The 21,336-nt window shown below is 38.5% G+C and overlaps 1 protein-coding gene across 14 annotated transcripts in view; it reads left to right on the forward strand.

Annotated features, from left to right (window-relative positions):
- UNC80 (unc-80 homolog, NALCN channel complex subunit) overlaps positions 1 to 19,992 on the forward strand; it is a 223,950-nt gene extending 203,958 nt beyond the window's left edge. For 12 of the 14 annotated variants that reach the window (XM_044241491.1, XM_044241499.1, XM_044241494.1 and 9 more), the window contains 6 exons: positions 3,390 to 3,528; positions 6,006 to 6,062; positions 13,317 to 13,398; positions 14,306 to 14,417; positions 15,020 to 15,219; positions 16,047 to 19,992. In XM_044241491.1, coding sequence (XP_044097426.1) covers positions 3,390 to 3,528; positions 6,006 to 6,062; positions 13,317 to 13,398; positions 14,306 to 14,417; positions 15,020 to 15,219; positions 16,047 to 16,313 — 857 coding nt within the window. In that variant the 3' untranslated portion in view covers positions 16,314 to 19,992. The remainder of the gene's footprint in view (positions 1 to 3,389; positions 3,529 to 6,005; positions 6,063 to 13,316; positions 13,399 to 14,305; positions 14,418 to 15,019; positions 15,220 to 16,046) is intronic. The other 2 variants (XM_044241501.1, XM_044241504.1) reach the window with 1 other exon arrangement.
- Positions 19,993 to 21,336: the final 1,344 nt, after the last annotated feature.

Below are 21,336 nucleotides of genomic sequence, written 5' to 3' on the forward strand. Positions count from 1 at the left end.
TTCTGACTTTTTTTCAGTACTGGTCCCTGGTCATTTTTACAAAAAGGATTTAAAGTGGAATTGTGGGGCGCCTGGATGGTGGAGTCGGTTTAGCGTCGGACTCTTGGTTTCGGCTCAGGTCATGCTCTCAGAGTCGTGGCATCAAGCCCCGTATTGGGCTCTGTGCTCAGTGGGGGGTCCGCAGGAGATTCTCTCTCCCTCTTGCTCTGCCCTCCTCTCACTTGTGCTCTCTCACTTTCTAAAACAAATAAATCTATAAATAAAATAAAATGGAATTGTGACCGATTCCATGATTCCTACTGCCCACTCTTCTATAAATTCCTCAATTGCCTTGGTCATTTGGAAGGAATTCAGACAAAAGTAAATCTTAAGGGACCCCTACACCTGGAGCTTATAAATTCAACCTTTTCTACTACTCTCATTTAAATTGTACTTAAGGAACTAAGAGAAGTGTTTATTCCCCTTTCTCCTGGCCATTTTGCTGAGAGGATTAACTAGCACTCACATGTGCCCATCAGGCAAGGAAAACTAAGCAATGCATCTACTCAGGACTCAGAAAAGACCGGTTGGCTATACTTTCTAGAACGTAAACCAATAGGCTGTCTTGAGGGACTACAACCCAAAAGGAAAATACACCCCAAATTTGAATCAAGAGTTTTTCCAATGATGGAGGTGGTCCAGGAGCTTCTAACATTTACACGTAAGATTTGGAGTCCTGAAATGAGACCAGTCAAGAACATGTTTTATATGTATGCTTAATAGGAGTAGGTTTTAAAAGTAAGAGTGAAAATTCCAATTAAATATCACGGTCATTTGATTATTTTTATTGCCTTGATTATATTCTAGTTGTGACTTAAAGATACTCTGAGGGGTGCCTGGGTGGCTCAGTCAGTTAAGCCCCCGCCTTCGGTTCAGGTGATGATCCCAGGGTCCTGGGATAGAGCCCCACATCTGGCTCTTGCTAAGTGGGGAGACTGCTTCTCCCTTACCCTCTGCCTGCTGCTCCCCCTCCCTGTGCTCTCTCTCTCTCTCTCTCTCTGTCAAATAAATAAATAAAATCTTAAAAAAAAAAAAAAAGGACACTCTGGTATAACATTTATTTAACAAAGAGTGTTGTCGGTGCCTTAAGAATGAAGACAAAATCTGGGTCTTCACCCAGAGGCTCTCCATATCAAACAACAAAAAGCCCCATTCTAAACTAAATTAGGAAAAATAGGAGTTGAGTTTGGAATTTTAATTAACTAAAATGAATGAAAGTATTTTAATTCCCTATTAGAGTTGGATGTGGAGGAGAGGAAAAGAAAAAAAAAATGCAGCCACATTTCCAGATTTGGTTTCAGGGTTAATCAGATAATGAAGTGAAGATCATGTTGTCCTTCACCTGACCTCCAGATACACTTGTTTCTAAATTGCCCTGCTCATTGTGCAAGGAAATACCCTTAAAATTGTAATGGGAAAACTTGAGAAATCTTGACCAAGAAAACAAAATGAGAGCAATAAGGATCAGCAGTTTTTATATTCAGTAAGTCCTAGTAATAGTTCAAAACTTTAGTAATATCTATTCTTCTCTATGCTTGAAGTAATGTCTCCCAGCAGGCTTTCTTTTTTTTTTTTTTTTTAATTATCGGAAATGATACCACCTATCTTTAGTAGAGCTGAATATCTTTTGTAGGTAACCTCCTCGCCAGAAGGAAGGAGATATGGAAGAAAGGTAGAGAGGAAATAAAAAGAGATATCTCTGATTGGGAACCCTCACTTACACCCACTGATGGGCAATCAATTTTTGGCTATAATCTCTGCTCTTAGACATCACAACCAACCCAGTGGAAACTGAGTTGCTACCAAATGTGTGGTTTTAATGTGGGTGTGCAGTAATTCATATGGGCTGGGTATAAAAGCCAAATGGCTGACTGCTTTCGATTAAACTATTTTCCCATTCTGTCATCAAACCCATAATAAGACCTAACAGGTACAAGATGAGGTATAAGGAAGTATGAAAAAAAATATGTTCTCTGAGATCTTAGATCGAGTCCTGTAGAGGAGATGACAGACATTTTCAATAAAGAACATTTAATAAAAGGGGGAATGGAAAGCAGCATGTAATTAATCTCAAACAAATATTGAGAGACTGTGAAGTGATTTATGTGTTTAAATAGGAGGAAAAATCAGTGAGATATAGGAAAGGAATTTGTAGAAATGGCTCTATTTACGTTACCATGTTTTTCATGTTTTCAAGGCACCTTTGTTTATTCCCTTCTCTGTGAACACACCTAAAAAAAGAAAGCCATTCTATAACATGAATCAACTTCAAGTGAGTCATTAGTAACAAACTACAATTTCTGGCACTTTTCATATACACCTTTTTGGTTTGAAAGAAGTTTCATTAGAAATATGACCACCTGGGGTATTTTAAATAAAAGATGTCAGATGACCTTGTATGGTAGCATAGGTTAACCACAATGCTACATTCATCAAAATATGTTTACTGTTCAGGGGTGCCTGGGTGGCTCAGTTGGTTATGCATCTGACACTTGATTTAGGCTCAGGTCATGATCTCAGGGTCATGGGATCAAGGCTTGTGTCACACTTAGAGAAGCATCTGCTTGAGATTCTTTCCCTCTCCCTCTCCCTCTTGCTCTGTCCCTCCCACTGCTTGTGTGTGTGCTCTCTCTCTCTCAAGTAAATAGATAAATAAAACCTTTAAAAAATAAATAAAAATATGTTTACTGTTCAGCAACAAACAACATTAACTCACTTAAAATGAGGCCACTTTGTCACAAATACTGTGTTAAAGCTAACTTTCATATGGATTTGAAGATACTGGTTTCATTTCATGAAGAAAATAAGACTGTATGTGTCAAGTTTAAGACTTTAAATGGAAGTAAGCATTTGTGTTTTTTTAATTTTATACGCTTTTAAATATTTACCCTAAAACAATCTGAAATAGTCTTGCCCTCAGCAGCCCAAAAATCATTAAATGTACTGAAGATAGTTTTTCAGTGTCAAAAAAATACACTTGACTCACTTAGTAACAATAATCCTTTTTGCACTATTCTCAGAAAGTTTAAAAATTTTTAGCCCAGCTTTTCTGAAATCGGATGCCTCTTGTCTTTCACAAATAATTTTCTTGTAAAAATGGACAAGATGTTTACATGTATTTCGTGAAAGCTGTTTGAGGGTGGGAGATGTGTGGACGTGAAAAGTTGTTTGTCCCTTTGTACAGATTAAAAACTCAGACCTTTGGGAGTCTTACATTATGATAACTTAGCTTTAGAGAGTACCCTAAGATAGAAATCCAAGCCAAGGATGGAACCCAAGTACAAACTCTGTTTGGGTCTTCTGATTGAGGTCGTAGTTTTATAACGCTGCATTCCTTTGTCCCCTATCAGATGACTCTGTAAGCATGCCCAGTGTGGTAAGTGAACAAGAAGCTTACCTCCTGAGTGCCATTGGAAGGAGGCGGTTCTCCAGCCACGTCTCTAGCATGTCTGCACCTCAGGCTGAGGTGGGCATGTTACCCAGCCAAAGGTAAAGAGCCATGGATCTCTTAGACTCTGTATTTGCGGGCAAAGGTAGAATTCCGAAAATTCACTTTTATTGTTCTAAAAAGGCCAAAAGAGAAGCTGACGCTCGTGTTTTTCTGTAGACCATGCAACAAAGGACTTTTCAATGCAGGCAACAGTTTGCAGAGAGCTTTCTAAGCCAGGTCCCAGTTTCTGATCCAAGCATTGTTTCAACTTAAAAACTCTCTAGAAGTCTTTTCTTTTGGTTGTCAAGTAACATTTTCATATTTCAGCTATATCATTAGCTAAGCTAATAATGAGTACCTGGCGAGTGTGTAGGACTAGCTTGATATATGTGGTGAAGTTTAGACTTTTGGTAGGTCACAAGTATTTAGTTGGAGGTAGAGATGCTTGACCAAGCAGGAAAGGACCTTTGCCCCTATGTGTGACCTTGGGCAGGTCATTTAACAGGGGCCAACAGTGCTCTTCTCTGTGAAAGAAGGAGGTCGGCTAAAGTGATCTTTACAGTACATTCTCTCTAGTTCCATGATTCCGTGACTAAACACTTTAAGACATTTTCTTTATGTGTTCTCTGACCTATAAGAACATACATAAAAGTTCCAAGATATATAGATATAGATATGTCTCAAATATAGAAAATGATCTGATGTAAGAGTCAAAACATTGTCTTTTTCAGAGCCAATGATATTTTCACTTCAGAAACTGAATTCTTTCAAAGAGTTGGCCTTATGTGTTTTTGGCTAGCTTATTTTTATTTTTAATATCTACAGATTCAATGTGGTATACTTCATACATGGAAAATAATAAAAATCATAGCACATTCTAATGTCCAGATAAAATAAGTTTTGTGCAGAAATAATTACCCTATGCCCAAATCCTTTAGCAAATAGTTCATGAACTTTACCAATGAAATAAAATTTGTGAAATAAAGTCTAACTTTGGAGAATATTAAGAACTAGGGGAAAATGATTTAAAAAATGACTTATAAGTAAATTTCATACTTGTAAGAAAGCAATATTTTATGTACTATTTGGTTAATACAAAAATTAACAATGGATAAGGGTTACTATCATTGTTAGAGATTGTTTTACCTACCTTTTGGTAATTTACTTTTAAAAAGGAGGTCTTCTAAATAAAATGCATGAACAAAACTAGAGCTAAACTATAAAATGTCCCAAAAAAAGGATTTAAAGTCATACAAGCAGTTGGTTTTGGTAGCTATCAATTGATTTTTAATTGCTAGCATGTGCAAGCTTCTATCAAGGATAAAAGAAAAGTGTCTAGCAATTCATGTAAAAGTTTTATTTAAATTAAGGAATTGTAGGAATTTAGCATAGACGGTTTTTGGCGATTTACCTTAAACTAACCAGACCATCCATTCCCTTTGTACATATTCATTAAGAGGTTAAATTGTTTCAAGGGAGAAATTTTATTCTCTTGTGGATATGCTGGAAATACAGAAAAATCCTATAGTTAAGCCTTTTGGTTTGAGTTATATTTTGGAAGGCTAGTGAAGGTAGTAATGTCTATGTGCATTAGAGAAAGGGACCCTCTGTCTGGACACAGAAACCATTTCTATAGTGTACAATTAGGTAAACAATTGGTGGGGTAGGCACTCTATCTTTCTAAATAGTTTCATTCCTTTCAATTTAATAAGTATTTTTTGAGTGCCTTGTGGGTGCTTGTTTAGCCTGATGCTAGGTAGTGAAGTAGAGAGAGAAATTATGACACAATTTCTGTTCACAAATCCCCAAATCAGCTGTATCCAAAGAAATCAGTAAACTATTTAATTATTCTCTCACCAACCTGACAGGTTTCTTCTTTTGGCATTTAATTCAGTCCCTAGACAGTGGAGTAAGGAGGTAAATGAGAGTTCCAGGTGACTATTCTAGGGTTATCTTCCTCCCATTTGCTGTTGACTTGCATTTTCATCGCAAAATTAGCAAGGGAAGTTGAGCTTTTTCTTTGCTTTTCTTAATGGCATCAGTTCCAAGAGTTTGGTTGTGGCAATTCATGGTAAGTGGCTTCTGTGTGATAATGTCACAACACATGAGAAAGAAGCAGCGTCCTGGTCGATGAAGAATCACGTACATAATAAGACAAATGGAAAGTCTCAGCCAAATGGTCACCAAAGGAACGATAGTCTCATCTTCTATGGATTCATTCCACAATGCATTTCAGAGCTCATGTGTCCCTTTGGAGCTCATTTTTAAGTCCTAACTCTTGACCAATAAGTAGATCACTCCTCTGAGGGTCGCACCCACCCAAAGTCCCTCCTCCCCCATTGCCTCGAGTCCTATGTCTTGACAAACCCAGCACAAGGTGAAATGGTTACCTGTCTCCTTTTCCTTCTTGTTCTGTTAAATTTATTTATTTATTTTTGGCTCTTGGAAGCAGAAAATTGCATGCCTTTTTTTCTTTTTCTTTTATTTGTTTGCATTTTCTTTCCCTAAATGCTTCATCTCCCTACCCCTCCTGCAGTGAACCTAATGTCCTCGATGACTCCCAGGGCCTGGCCGCCGAGGGCAGCCTCTCTAGGTACAGTGTCAACGCTACCTGTCTATTGGTGTCTGTGCTGGGAAACTAGCTGTTCCCTGTCTCCTCTGTCTCTCTGTCTCTCTGTCTCCTCTCGCCCCTTCCCACCCCCGCCCCCGTCTTGATACCTAATTCCATTTCTTGCCCTTTGTTGCTCATGAACACAAGAGCCTGGAAGTCAAAGGTGTAGCCTCCTTCATTTTCAGTTTCAGAGCTCAATCACAAATGACTAAAAAGCTTACTTAAAAAAAAAAAAAAATTCCGTGGAGTTCTTTTAAGGGCTTGTCCCATGGATGTCTAAAAAGTTTGATATGCTAAATGTTAATTTCATCCCATCGAATCATTCCCTCCCACACTGATATCCCTTAAGAATTGTTTTTCAGAAGCCTTTTAATACAACTCCCCATCATCAAGAAGCCCCTTATTAAATCCAGACAGGTCTTTTAGTTCATAGCATGGATGGTAAGAAAACAAACAATGCTGCTATAATAAGAGATGTGATGTCGATATAATTTCTATAATTCCCTCTCTTTGATGCATGCCATGTGGCAAGCTATTATAGTAGCTTGTTCAAACAACACTGATAAAAAGAACGTCTGTCCCAGCACAAAGATGACTCCAAAACTTGCCATGAAATGTCAGACACAGACATTTCTTGGTAAGTAAGAGAAGTCTTATGATGCAGACAATAAGATATCTTGACTATTGGTTTAAGGAATCAGAAGGGGGGACTGCACCTTTAACACTCAGATAAACCACGTCAAACATTCCTAATCTTGTGCTGTTGATTCACACCTCTCAACTAATCCTCATTAGGGGTGATGCTTCTTGTTCATTCTAACAATGCCTTAGTTCCATCTCAAGAGAAAACGTTCCCTTCCAGGTCTGCATTACATAGTGAGTACAATACGTTTATTGCTTTATCACAAAGATGAGGAAATGTTGAGAGGCTGTTCCTGTGACAGGATATTCTTCGTTTTCTTTTTGTTTTCTTTGCATCTTGTTCAGATTTCACATTTTCTTTGGCAAATGAAAATGGGAAATTTAGTCCATCATCAGGTGTATCATTTTTTTTTTTTTTACTAGACTCATAATTCACGGCATTCATTTGTGTTTGCGAGCCCTTGCCTTGACAGATCAGTCTCTTACTGTTGGTAAATGTGGACGTGCTGCAGAGTGCAGACTCAAGTCCATTATCAAGAGCTATGGGGGTGTGGATGTACAACATAGTCCTCAAGATGGTTTCCCTTCATTGCTCACAGTGGTTGAAGAGATTGGAACTGAGTCTAGCACCAGGACCACTACTTTCAAAGAATGCATTTGTTTGATGCTTAAAATTACATGTGAGATAGATGAACCTCGCTTAGAAGAGAGCTATAGTGTCCCTCCGAGTATGGAAAAGATTAAGCCCTTTGTTGACTTCCATTTGGCCAACTTTGTCCCAGGGCTTTTCTAATTAGGCCAAATTCTACTCTTGCTAAGTAAAAATACTTGTCCGGGTTTGGTGACAGAAGGCAGGAATTTGAGTTGACTTTTATAAACTTTCTAAAGGATTTGGACCTCTCTGGCAGGTTCAGGGTTCAAATTGCTGAACTTGACATTATCAGAACCAGTCTGCCCTGGATCCTCCACCAGTGAGAATAAACCCAACGTTCTTGCTACATAAGACTGTTTCAGTGCCAAAACTATAGCTTTTATCCACAACTGAGTTAGTCAGTCATGTCAGGACTTCGGAGACTGTTTTAGACCAACTGTTGTTGATCTGTTGTTCCTATAACTGGCGAGTTTTAGTTCTGGGTGTTACCTGCCCACACTCGGTGGTGGTCATTAAGGAAAGAGAGGACGAGGTGTTCACTTGGATTCTAAATAATTCTGTTAATGCAGAAGCATCCCATCAGCCAGTAGCACATCCACCTTTGCCAGACCTTGCAAATTGTATTTCTTGAACTCCATCATGTCACCAAGTTCTCTTTGGAGGAGAGGAACTTTTGGTATTTACTAAGAGGTCGGTTTATAAAATAGGATATGCACTTATTTATATTTGGTTTCCAGACATTCTTATATTTGGCATGAAACTTCTTTATGTTGCAGACTCTTCAGATCCTACAGAAACAGTGGGGATCAACCATGGCAGTTATATTGAGCACGCATCTGAACACTCAGGACCTAAAATATACCCAAAATAGTCCTAAGGAAAATCTGGCTCCAAACCTTAAAGATAACCAGGAAGCAGGGTCCTGAGTGGCTCAGTTGGTTAAATGTCCAATTCTTGATCTCAGCTCAGGTCTTCAGCTCAGGGTTGTGAGTTCGAGCCCAGCGTTGGGATCCATGCTGGTTGTGGAGCCTACTTACAGAAAAAAAAAAAAAAAAAAGACTACCAGGAATCATGCCCAAAGGAAAGTAATACACCCTGCTTCTCTCCTAACTCCCACATTTTGGCAAATGTTCAGGAGATTTGCTTTTGAAAGAGCATTTATTTTAGGTGAAAGGGAAAAGTTGGCCTGAGGGACAAATGAGGAAGAGACCAGAATAACTAGGGTGACCTGATAAATAGGTAGAAACCAATAAAAATTATGTAGACCTTTTGAAAATTTCTTTCAGGATTTTTTTTTAACCTGTACGATCTGGTTTCTTTTAAATGTTTATCATAAGAGGTATCAGCCTCCTAAAAGCACCATTCTCTGGAGCAAAGATTCTTTCTTTTGGAAATTAACACATTAAAAGAGTATCCCATCCTCTTCTGTTGAGACTATTACTCTTAGAGGCATATAAACTCACTGCAGATGTTCTGTCCCTGTCCCTGCCCCCAGCTACACACACTGTCCATCGTGTTTTCTCCAGAAGAATTAGACATACGGAAGTTACTCAAGCACTTAGCCTGGATGTTTATACTTGAAAATCAGATTCTGTTCGAACACGTTAGAATACTTTGAAAGACAGGAATTGGCAATCAACTCTTATTTTTTTTTAAAAAAGAGATCATAATGTTATTTGATTTGGTAAGGGTAGTTTTAATCCCAGTGAAAAATAAGAATGTGGCTCAAGTTTGAACAAGACTATGTAGCCTGGGTGAGACAAAATAAAAATAACCTATTTAGTAGAACCCATATCATGATCATCCACGTTTCCAAAGTATGAAAACTTGGCAAGTCCATTCCAAGGACTTAGAAAAATATTTAAACCTTTCTTGTGTAACTGAGAATGACCGGCTAAGAAAATGTGTGTTGTGATACACAGATATGTCCTTTGCCAATGCTGCCTCAGTTCTTACTGGCTGAGATCCAGATGATCCTCCCTTTTTACTCTGATTCTAGTCATTAATCTCTAAATTCTGTGGCATTTAAAATGCATTTTCTCAATGTTGTTGGGGGGGGGGTGTCAGAACAGACTCCCCCAGAATCTGCCATTTTGGCATGTGGATTATTTTGAGGTGAAGGCACTTGAGACCCTGTGGCATCGAGAGAAATTTCTGTCCTTCTCTTATCCACACAGCAGACTCTATGTTGAGGGTCTTTCCCAGAATAAGGGTTATTAAATGAGATCAACTTTATCTGAGTGGACCCATCCGTATGGTAGGTAGGGCAAACATCTAATTACCAAACATCAGCTCTTCTTGTCACCCTGCAAAGTGCCTTCCTTTCTTCTGAAATCCCTACCCCAAGCCCTTCTCCTTACTTCAGAATGACATGGAGATGTCATTTTGCCTGACTGTCTTTGGAATGTCCATGTCTATGTGGATCCTCCGTACTTAAACCTATGAAATTTGATTTTCTCCTGTTATTCTGTCTCGTGTTAATTTGATTCTTAGTCCAGCTAGAAGGACTTCTGAGGGGACAGGAATCGTTGCTCTGTGACATTGTGGAGGCCAAGTAAATTTTAAACAATGATCTTTTATGGGGAAAGGGAAAAGTCGAATTTTGTCTCCTGTTTATTTCCCTGTTCTCTAAAATGCTTTATGGCTCCTTTGGTGCTGGCTTTATGCATTCCCATCATAAGACAGTCACGCAGGGTAAATGGCTATGCTTTGTGTCTTGTATTCCACCTCTGTATTTCTCTAACCATATTGCAATTGAACCTAAAAGCACAGGTAGAGGTAACGAAAATATGAATTCATTTTCCATGTGCTAGTCTTACCTAGTGCATCCACTTAAATTTATTTATGAAATATATCTATGTCTCAATCTACACATTTTTTGTAACTTTAGATGAATAATATGAATTATTATTACATTTTTATTACATTACTGAATGTCTGCTTATCCACCTATCCAGTATTTTAAAAGTACCATTAGGTATATATCTATTTAGGAGATGCATACATATTTCTCCACGACGCTCCAGGCCCTCAGGCTGAAACAGAGAAAAAGAGGTAATTTGTGCCAAAAATTGTTCTCCTAACATGGTCTGAACTTCGCTAGCTTATTACTTCCTTGCATTTTGGGTAAGGTGTTTTTGTTTTTCGTAGACAGTTGAGTCAAGTTCTGACAAGCCCTAAATGCATGTCCTTCCCTAAAATCTGGATCATTGTATGGTTTGCCATAGTGATGTTTTTCAGTGACTCCAAAATACAAAGGATAATTTTAGCTTCAATTGAGAATGTTTTATTTCCTTTTCTCTTTATCGTTTTAAGCAATTATTAACTGTGGAAAATCGACCATTTCTCATTCTCAAGATCAACATTTTCAAGAAAACAGTTTACTTTAGAGAGGCACTTAGGGCAAACACCTTGGTCTTCTCCTGGTTGGTTTTAGTACTGTACATTCTTATGGTCACAAATCATAAATCCTACAGATGACTAAAATAGTACATGACTTAGAGAGAATTTGAAACTAAATTGAAACTACTTTTTATATGCAATTTGATATAGATCTGAGAGAAAGTAATGTGTTCTGCAAGAATTACTTCCATTTTGAACTTTTCTGGCTGTGTTATTAATGTGCCCTAACTGCACATAGTTAAGCCAGACTTTGATGTCCCCAGTACATCTCTTTTGGGGCGAATATAATGTATTAGCAGGGATATGCTATTTCCAGGGACATGTTCTGTAATTTCATCTTTGATACGTGCATTCCACTGATGAAATGCTCTTTCATTTATATATAGAACAGCTAATTACTGAAGCTGTAAACTTGATTCATTTCTTAGATATAAGCCTCTCTATCCATAGAGAAAATTTTGATGCTTATGATCCTCTCTCAAAATAACCATCATGAAACTACCATTATGCTTTGACATTTAACACTCCCTGAGTAATGTGTATTTGTTTTCTTGCACCATTTTTTCCTCACAACCTCCGATTACTGATTTAAAAACAAGACAAGTGGACTGCCTCAATTTCATTTTCTCGGCCCAATTATTTTCAAAACATTTTATAACCCACTTCCTTTTAGCGTTCTAGAAGCAATAAACTCATTACAAATAGCTAATGTCAAACAAAGAAGCATGCTATATACATCCCTTTTCATATTCCAACCATTTTACATCAACTAACTTCTTTTCTCGACCTTAATGGGAGGTAGGTGGTAAGTATTAACCTCCCTTTACGGCCAAGGGAACTGAGGTAACATGTAGATGTCAACGAAGAAACCATTCCAAAGAAAGCTTTGCTTGGTGTTTGGGAGAAACTTGTTTCTACTCTTGTGCATATGGTGATTGAATACTCTTTTGAACTTAAAGCACATGTTAAAATATAGAGTTAATAAGGAGATGTCACTTCAAACATGCCAGCAACATGGTCTGGATTGCTTATCAGAATTTATTGCATTGTTCCTTTGAATAATTTTCCATCTTCATAGGAAGGTCACATGTGTATAAAAATAATGTATATTGATCTTTTGAACTTGATATTAAGGAGAACAAGAAAGTTTAAAAAGCATCTGTTTGGGGGACTCTTTATGGAATTTTGTACTGTGTATCCCAAATGGTATAATTATGATATAATGACATCCTTATTTCATAAAAACTTTGATATACTCCATTTGGGAATCGTTGATTTTCTTCTAGTGGATATATGAGTAAGACTTTTTAAAAAAATGACAGATATGACTGTCACCCACGTGACGGTTAACCAGTTGTTAACATAACAGGGAAAACATCTGATTGTCTATCCTGCCACCAATTTCTTTCTCTACAACTACAATTAGATATTTTAGATAGCTCTTTTTTTTTTTTTTTTTTTTTTTTTTTTTTTTAATGGAAAGGAATGAATAGAGTCTTTCTTTTTCCTGGACCGTTGCTGACTCTGGATTCCTCTGTGGAATATTTTACTCTAAAGACAATTTGTAGATGGCTCTCCTTTTGCAAAGGCAAAACAGAAATTAATTGCCCATTAACCAAATAAGCACAATGGCATCATCCATTGGGTTACAGTGTTCTCTGGGGCACAAAACATTTCTTCTCTCCACCGCCGTTCCCATTATAAATGCCTATTATGCATGCATGCAGAATGAAAACGGATCATGCGCCCACGAGAGTATTTTCAGCCTCACCCAACACTGAAGTAACCACCACGGTCAGGAATCATTTTTGCATATAAAATACACGCATACACAGTAAATTTGGGGGGAGCAGCTTTTTGTTTTTTATAAATTGCACAATGTGTTTGAATGCAGCTACTCGATTGATAAGTTTCTGAGTTCTTCTGATAGCTTGATTATTTTGCCGGCCTTCTAAATCTAAAATCTTTTCCTAAAAACATTTAATTGTCTACCCATGTGACTATTCACTTACTCAGTAGTCACAGAGACTTCAGGCTGCAAACATGTGTTGAATGTGCCCCTTCACCCAAATGGATTCTGTGTCTGATGTGTTTGATATCTGTCCATCTATTTTCATTTAAATTGAAATTTTAACCAAGGTGTTCCCATTCATGTGATAGAGTTGTTTGTGTTTGTTTGTCACCACCTTTTCCCTTCCCCCTTGGAAAAAAAAAAAAATTGAGATTAGAATGTGACATCTTTAACCTTTTGGTGGCTTCCAAACCAGGGGTGTGATCAAACCAATATTTTGTTGGATGATAGACATGGCATCAGTGACTAAAAACAAAATCTCAATTTTGGCAGCTTGGGGCTACGAGGCCTCGTCCTCCCTCCCAAATCCTTGAAATCTTTCATCCCAGGGATACCTTCCCAAACTTCCTTCAAAGATAATGGTATCTTTGAAGTGACTGTTTCATAGAAGTGGTTTGGGCTAACACCCACCCGAGGATGGTCGTCTGTACCCTGTCTGCGGTCCACTAACACTGTTGATGCTTGACAGGGTGGCAAGTGTCCAGAGTGAACCTGGCCAACAGAACCTCCTCATTCAGCAGCCGTTGGGGAGGAAGAGGGGCCTGAGGCAGGTAAGCAGACCCAGAAAGGGCAGGAGAGTCACCCTATGAAATGGAAGCTCTAGTTAATTTGTAATGCCCACGTATATGAAGATCGTATTTTGCCTTCTCCCCGCCTGAAATAAGCAGTACAGAGCAACTTTAAAACGTAAGTACTTGGGCAAGCGGAGAGTTTGGCTTCTATTTTAGTTTTGAGTCTTCTTACTGCTAAAGCTGATTCCTTAGCTGCATAAGCAGGCCTCTAATTCTCTTTGTCCCCTGTCCAGAAACTTTCTTTCCCAACCAAACATTCTGAGCAAGGAAGATTTGTTAGGAAGTTGGTGTAAGACCTGTTTCTCTATAGAGGCATAGACCCAGTAGACCTTTCTTCTTCATTTCAAGATTAATGATTCAGGTTAAAATCAAACTCAAAGTAAAGATCATCTTTGCAGATTTCCTCAGATGGGGTCCCTCTATTTTCTACATACAAATTTAAATGAGACTTTGTACAGTCGCTTCGATTGGAGCTTCCCAACATTTGCATACCAGACACTTTCTCAGCATCTGAAATTTTTTCAACAACCTCCCCTTGAGAGTTAGCATGCGGTTAGCTACAACTTTTAGATGAGCAAAAGCTGATCGATAAGCAATACTTATTAATTTTGTATCCTGAAATTATCACAATGACTATTTTAAATTATGTTAATTAATGGATACATAAAGAGCTAATAATTGGAAGATAGAATTGGTTAAAGGGAATGCCAGATTCAAATACTCAGTGTTCCATATACAGAAAGAAGTTTATTTTATCAGCTACGAATACAGGTATCCACGGAAACCCTTAAAGGAAAGAATACACCAGAGTCAGAATTCTCTGAACACAGCTTCCTCCCAGGCAGTTAGAGCCTCTTGCCAGCTTTATTCTGCCTATTCTCTTTAGCTAAGACGTCCTCTACTGTCACGTCAGAAGACACAGACTGAACCCAAAAACCGCCACGGGGCTCGGCTGTCAACCACTCGCAGGAGTATTCCACCTAAAACGAAGCCATCTGGTGAGGCCTCCTGTGTCCCTTCTGACTCTATCATTGACTCCGTGTCATGGAACTCAGTCAGGAAGGTCTGCAGACCTGGAGCTCATGCTCGGTATTAGGGAAGAAGTTTCCCAGGCCACTTTAGTGCCTTTCCTTCTTTTCACCTTTCCTACCCTAGCGCGATCCCGTAAGTCTAGGGAAATGGAAGAGTCCAGTGTAAACCACGAATGCTATGTGATTTGATTCTACCAGGTTGTGTTTTCTTTACCCAAGTCAGGAACCGAGTTTGTTATATGTCTTACTGAAGACAAAGAAATGAATGATAGGAACTTTTACGTCTTGTTGGTGGCTGTTGTTATGAGCGATGACCCAGTTCACCTAATGCTCGATGGAAATCTTGTTTAAGCCATTTATGTAAAAATGATTTTTTCTACCCAAATTCTACTCTTTGTAAGAAGGTGAAATCAAAACATATACATAGTAGTCAAATATGCTCTTCTTTATTAATAAGCCAGCAGTGTCTTTAAAAAGAAAAGCCAGGTTAAAGCTAATTATGAAGCCCTGGACAATATATATATATATATTTTTTTTTCCCTATTTACTGCTTTGCTTCTGACCTACAGCGGACCAGAAACGTTCTGTGACCTTCATTGAGGCTCAGCCGGAGCCAGCTGCCACCCTTCCAGAAACACTTCCCGCCACAGGCCAGCCACAAGGTTGCAGTCCAGCCCCATCCAAGAAGCCGGAAGGAATGGGCAAACCAGTCCTCACGTCTTCCCCTGCCATTGTAGTTGCTGATCTTCACAGCCTGTCTCCCAGGCAGGTGAGGGCTCTAAAGACACAGGCGAGGCTTGCCCCCTGCATACAGTGTGCCTAGGAACAACGTGGATATGCAAATTTATCCCATTTAGTAGAAGTCTGGGTCAATAACCTTTTGTTACCCAGACGGACAACAGTCCTGTTGTCATGAACAAGAGCATGCATATGGTCAGGAATATATCTACTTAAGAAGGAATAAGAGAAATCTTGGGATTTTTTGTTATGAAAAACCCAAAAGAAAATATTTTGCACCTAAAATAACCATTGAAAACCATATGACACCTGTTGAAAGATAGTTTAATATAAAAGGAAAATAAATTTCCCCTTTGGAACCTTGTAAATAGCTGTCTCTATCCTATGAAATGAGAGGAATCCTCTATTCCAATCTTTTTCCTCATCTTTTTGATATTATTCTTGTTGTTTTGATTTTTTTTTCTTCTTCCAATTTTTATAAACAAATTCCCATAGGCCCCATGTTCTTCCCAGTGACACTTAAAGAAAGCTAAGGGGCAATATTACTACACACGTTCGTAGAGTGTTTAATGGTTAGCAAGCCTTGTAACATCATCATCTCCTTTTATCCTCACAGTCTCCAAGGTAAGCAGGGCAAAAAGATACAGTCATGCTGAAGCTTAGGAAACAGGCTTGCAAGGTGGAAGGGGTCCATATAAGAACTCCCATATGGCTAAAGGATTCGTATAAGCTTGCATATGCCGAAGCTAGAGCTGGGACTGGCCGTGTGCATCCTTGCCCAGCTTCAGGTAGACAATGACATTTTTGATCCTCTTCCCTCCCACTTATCCTGCCTTTCCATGATCCTTTTGATGACAGAGTGAGCCCCTCCCCGCCGAAGAAGGAGAAAAGAAGGAGGACGCAGAAGTACAAGGTGCTCCAGCCCACGGCCCCCTCTCTGAGCAACTCTCAGACCCGGATGAATTCACAGGCCTTGAGACATCCATCCTCCTACAGCACGGAGACACCGTCCTTCACATCAGCGAGGAACACGGCATGGAGAACCCCTTGCTGTCCAGCCAGTTCACGCTTACGCCCACCGAGCTGGGGGAGACTGACGGAGACCTAGATGAGTCTCATGTTTAATTGCATATCTTGTTAAGAGTGGCTGGTGTAGACAAGATGTAGGAGGGATCGCTTTGCTAAAAGGTGAACACTTTCGCTTGGAAAAGATGAAAACACAGCACTTTACATCCAACGGGTGACACAAATCTCAGTAGATTTTGCTGCTAATGCGCACGTTTCATAAACATCTTTAAAAAAATCAATGGCTAAGATAATTTGGTTGTGTGAAGACCATAAAAACCAGGGAAGACTAAGAGGAAAGAGCCATTTCACTGCACAATGTTTATGATTCAAGAAGCCTTGAGCAGTTAAAAATATATACTATTATGGAGCTGCTTACTTAGGAATCTTGACAAATTATATGTTCTAAAGAGAATGCAATTTTTGAGATTACTCACGTTATACATCTCATGCAAATGTTTATTTTTATAGTTTCAAAAGTGTTAAATCAGGTGGCTGTATGAATAGCAATTTACATAAAAATTATCAATAAGGAAAATATTAGTTTGAGAAGACTAATAAATGAGCCTGCAGCCATTTTTGCTTTGATCAACAATACAGCCATTTACAAGAAGGAAAAAAAATTACTATTTTTAAAGCTGTGGATTTTTCAATATTTATTTTTCAACCACCATTTACATTGCATGTTGTAAATCAAAATGCTAATGCCCTAAGATCATTCCATTTCACAACCACATTAGACAGAAAATATTCTGAAAAAGAATCAGACATAATTTTGAATTAAGAACCTAAACAGCCAATACTATGATGAAAACTAAATGTAAATATAATAGCTAGAAAGAGATGGTATTCCTACTTCTAGCCACGACCACGTTAATGCCAGATTGGAAGATATGATTCAGTATCCTGTGCCTGCCCTTGAGGGCATATTTTCAGATATTAAGGTTATTGTTAGAGTTGGTTCAATAAAATAACTTCTTCTCAATGTTAACAAATTTCCTATGATCCTTTAGACATCTACGTTTATGAGGAAAAATTATAAAGTGAGCAATCTCTTCATAGACAGTCAGCTTGTGTATTTAATGTCAAGAAAAGCATAAAACTTAGAAGGCTCATGAGGCCTTATCTAGAGTGTTACTAATCCTGTAGTAGGGCTTGGCATCATATAGTTCAAAACCGAATTTCAAAATTTTAACAGTTTACATTAGAAAACTGTTACATAACTACTAAACTTATAAAAATCCATATATGTACCTAAATTGGTGTGGGGTATGTATGCACGTGTGTGTGTGTGTGTGTGTGTGTGCGCGCGCACGTGTGTATGCCCACGTGCATTTTTCTAGTACTCCAGTTAAAGTTACAGCTTTTGATTACATTGCAATGAACTGAAAACACATTCTGTATGCTTCAACTTCAACTATGTTGACTATGAAAAGTATGTTTATAAAGAGAGAAGACCTGCCGAAGTCACCCAAATCACAAAGGAAAGTTATTTTTTCTGTCAGAATTGCTTATTAAATAGGTATTGCTTAGATTGTGATTTATACTTTCAAATAGAATTTGGGGGTTTGATCCCATTTACTGAGAGAATGAAAGATATCTGTGCGTTAAAGATAACGGACAAAATGAAAAATTTCAAATCTAAAGCTTGAGAAAATAGAGGTGGTGTATGGCCTCCTTTAATGTTTTACACAATTTTCAGAATATCTACTTAATGCTGAATTAATTTTCAAGTGCAGAAATATACATCTAAAGTGGTTTTATGATTCTTTCTAAGCTGATGTATTTTGCCTGTTAAAAATTATGCTGCTCAATTAGTGTTAGAGGCCTTATGTTTGGTAATTACGAGTGTCTGGGCTATATGAGTCTCTATATATGTGTGCACTTTGTTCCAGTTTTTTGATTCTTGATCCAAATTCTCCACGTATAATTGTATCAAATATTTAAAAAGTAAAGGGGTCAAGGAAGATTGTTGAATATCTGAGAATTCTAAATAACTTTATGTGTACTTAGAAAGTACTGGGCTGTTTTGAACATGATGATACTGGCCTGTCTGCCTTTCAGCCTGACTCCTCCGCTCTAGTGTTATGGAAGTCTGTTGGAAACATTTTTAATAAGCTAAGTTGTTGCACCTTGCAAAAAAAGCCTCCACTCTGAGAAACAGGGCCTTATAGAGTGGGAATGTTTTCATACTGGGACTACTGAGGTTTTGCAGATGTGTGCATCTGTTCCCTTTAAGGTGCCCTTAAATGTGTTGAATGTAATGTGTTGAATGTTTATGTGTAATTGATAAAGTATTTATATGTATGTGCATAAGATTGTCTCAAGATGTATTCTCAGGAGTACTGTTACCTGGACTTTGAAAGAATAACTATTTAAAAAAAAAACAGTTGGGGAAGATCAGAAAAAAATTCAAGATAACAATTTTTTGTAATGAAAATATTATTGAGTATATGACTAAAAATTATTGTATATGATAAATACAGATTGGTCATACTAGATTATTTCTTAAGTTTTGATGCTTAATGATATTTATCTTATTTAAAGGAAAATCAACACAGGTATCGACCACCCATGTATAAAAAATTGGACTGAACCAAGAGGTTGCTTCTTCTGAAATTATCTTTTGAGAGACCTCGGAATAAACATGTATCACCCATTATAGTGGGTATAGATTTATACTACTTGGACTCAATTAAAGCAGTTCAAATCCTGGATACAGCATTTTCTATAACAAAACATTTTACTTTCATTTTTCAGTATTTGCTGCTTTTTATAATTCTATTAGATAAGTTTTTGATTTTTTCCAAAAAGGAAACTGAGTTATTGAGTGCATTGGGACAAGTCACTGAGAACCACAGTATCAAAAGGCATAATTGGGCATGACAATAGTGAAGGTTAAAAAAAAAAGGATATGGTGTTTGGCTGTCTGGTTAGGGCCTGTTGTACAGGCTGGTACTAACTGGCGTGCTCTTTCAGGCCTGCAAGAGAACATTAGGCAGGGTGACATCTCCTCCTTTCTTTAGTATCTGTCCCTTTAGTCAGTGAAGAACATTCTTCACTCTACTACTGCCTAGCTCTAAGCCCATCTAAGATGAGACGAGGGTATTTAAAGGGACCAACAGGGAAAAAGGGTGATAAATGGAATTATAGTCCAAAAGGCAAACTAAATACCCTTCCTCAAGTTATACAGGATACTTTATGAAGTCTCTGGAATTTGCTGCTATCACACCGAGTTATGCTGTTGCCCTATGACCTCACACTTCCAATTCCATGGCCTTGTCTTGGCAGTGAGCAGAAAGTCCCACTTCCTCATTACTTTAGTGGGTCTAAACTGCAGCATTTCAGAAACAAAGTTTGGTTTGACACTCAGGACAATAAAAACAAGGGCAGAATGTATTTGGAAAAGCTTACGACAAATTTGCTTCTATTATTTCAGGATCGTTTAGCATTACAGATCAATGTACCTCCATATTTTTCAATAGCCACTGTGACTGCAGGATGCAAATCCTTTATTAGCCATTTTATAGGTAAAAACGAAAGATTGATTACACAGCCAACTTCCCTCAGATGACTTTGAAGTCTGTTATGAATACTGAATGACCAAAGAGCATGGAAAAAAATGCATATGAATAAATACTGAAACGTTTATGAAAGATATTTATGAAAGATATTAAGACCTCTGTGTTTGAATATGCACATATAATATAATAAAGCTAAAAACATTCAAGATGCCTAATTAAGTTTCATTTCTCATTTCTTGACATAGGGAATAGGTTAGCTCATTCAGAAAAGTGTTCAGTTTGCGTGGGTGTGCCTTGTCTCTTTTTAACCCCCACAGTCTGGCTCTAAGTCACGTTTCACTTAGACACTCTCCACTTCTTCCCTCCAGCTCCGGTGGAGTTCCATTTTACTCAAGCTTTCCACCAATATCCTTCCAAATAAAGCAGGATGGGCCACTTGGGGAAATGGATACCCAGCTTGATTTCTCTGCTCAGATTGTGACATACTGGAAAAACTGGTAGATTTCCTGGGAGGAACAGGAACAAACTGGTTGCCCTCTGAATGTGGCCAGAACCACCATGGAAGCCAAGTTACCATCAGCTGCCTTTTGTATAGAGTAGAAGTGCCCATACCCTACAATCTAAGGTATGCTCTTGCTAAATCTCCCCCCCGCTCAAGTGGTTTAATTTCGTCTGGTCCTGACACAATGACCCTAGACACATTTATCAGAGAAATAGACACTCTTACCCTCTTCCAGATTGTGTCTGGATAATAAATAAATGTATTACAATTTGTCACCGAATTACTGAGAGGGAAAAACTAGGTAAGGATGAGGGCTGGAAGCCCAGAAGAATAGTAATAATAACCACCACATTTTGTACTGAGCACGATATCACAAGCTGGCTGCCTTACCTGGATTCTCTTATCTAATCCTTGTAACAACCCTAAAGACTGGTAGGATCCTAACAGATGAGAATTAGGAAGCAGGGGGGAGTGACTGCCAGGTTACCTAGTTAGCACTTGGAAGGGAGAGGACTCTGCCCTAAATCTGACTCCTTCCCCTCTTCAGAGGAGTTCAAGGGGACAGAGATGAGAAGAAAGGATTTTATTTATTAGAGACCATGAGCGAGAGAGCACAACCCTGTGGGGGATGGGGAGGCCGAGGGAGAAGCAGACCTCTGGCTGAGCAGGGAGCTCAAACTCTGGGCTGGAACCTGGGATCAGGACCTTAGCAAGGCAGATGCTTAACCTACTGAGCCACCCAGGCGCCCCTTTGTTGTGGTGGTTTTTTTTTTTTTTTAAGATTTTATCCATTTGACAGAGATCACAAGTAGGCAGAGAGGGAGAGAGAAAGAGAGAGAGAGAGGGAGGAAGAAGCAGGCTCCCTGCCCAGCAGAGAGCCCGATGCGGGACTGGATCCCAGGCCCCTGAGATCATGACCTGAGCTGAAGGCAGAGCTTAACCCACTGAGCCACCCAGGCAGCCCCCTTTGTTGTGTATGTTTTTTGTTTTTTGTTTTTTTTTAAGATTCTATTTATTTGACAGACAGAGATCACAAGTAGCAGAGAGGCAGGCAGAG

This window comes from Neovison vison, chromosome 3 (assembly GCF_020171115.1).
Source record: "Neovison vison isolate M4711 chromosome 3, ASM_NN_V1, whole genome shotgun sequence".
Classification (NCBI taxonomy): domain Eukaryota; kingdom Metazoa; phylum Chordata; class Mammalia; order Carnivora; family Mustelidae; genus Neogale; species Neogale vison.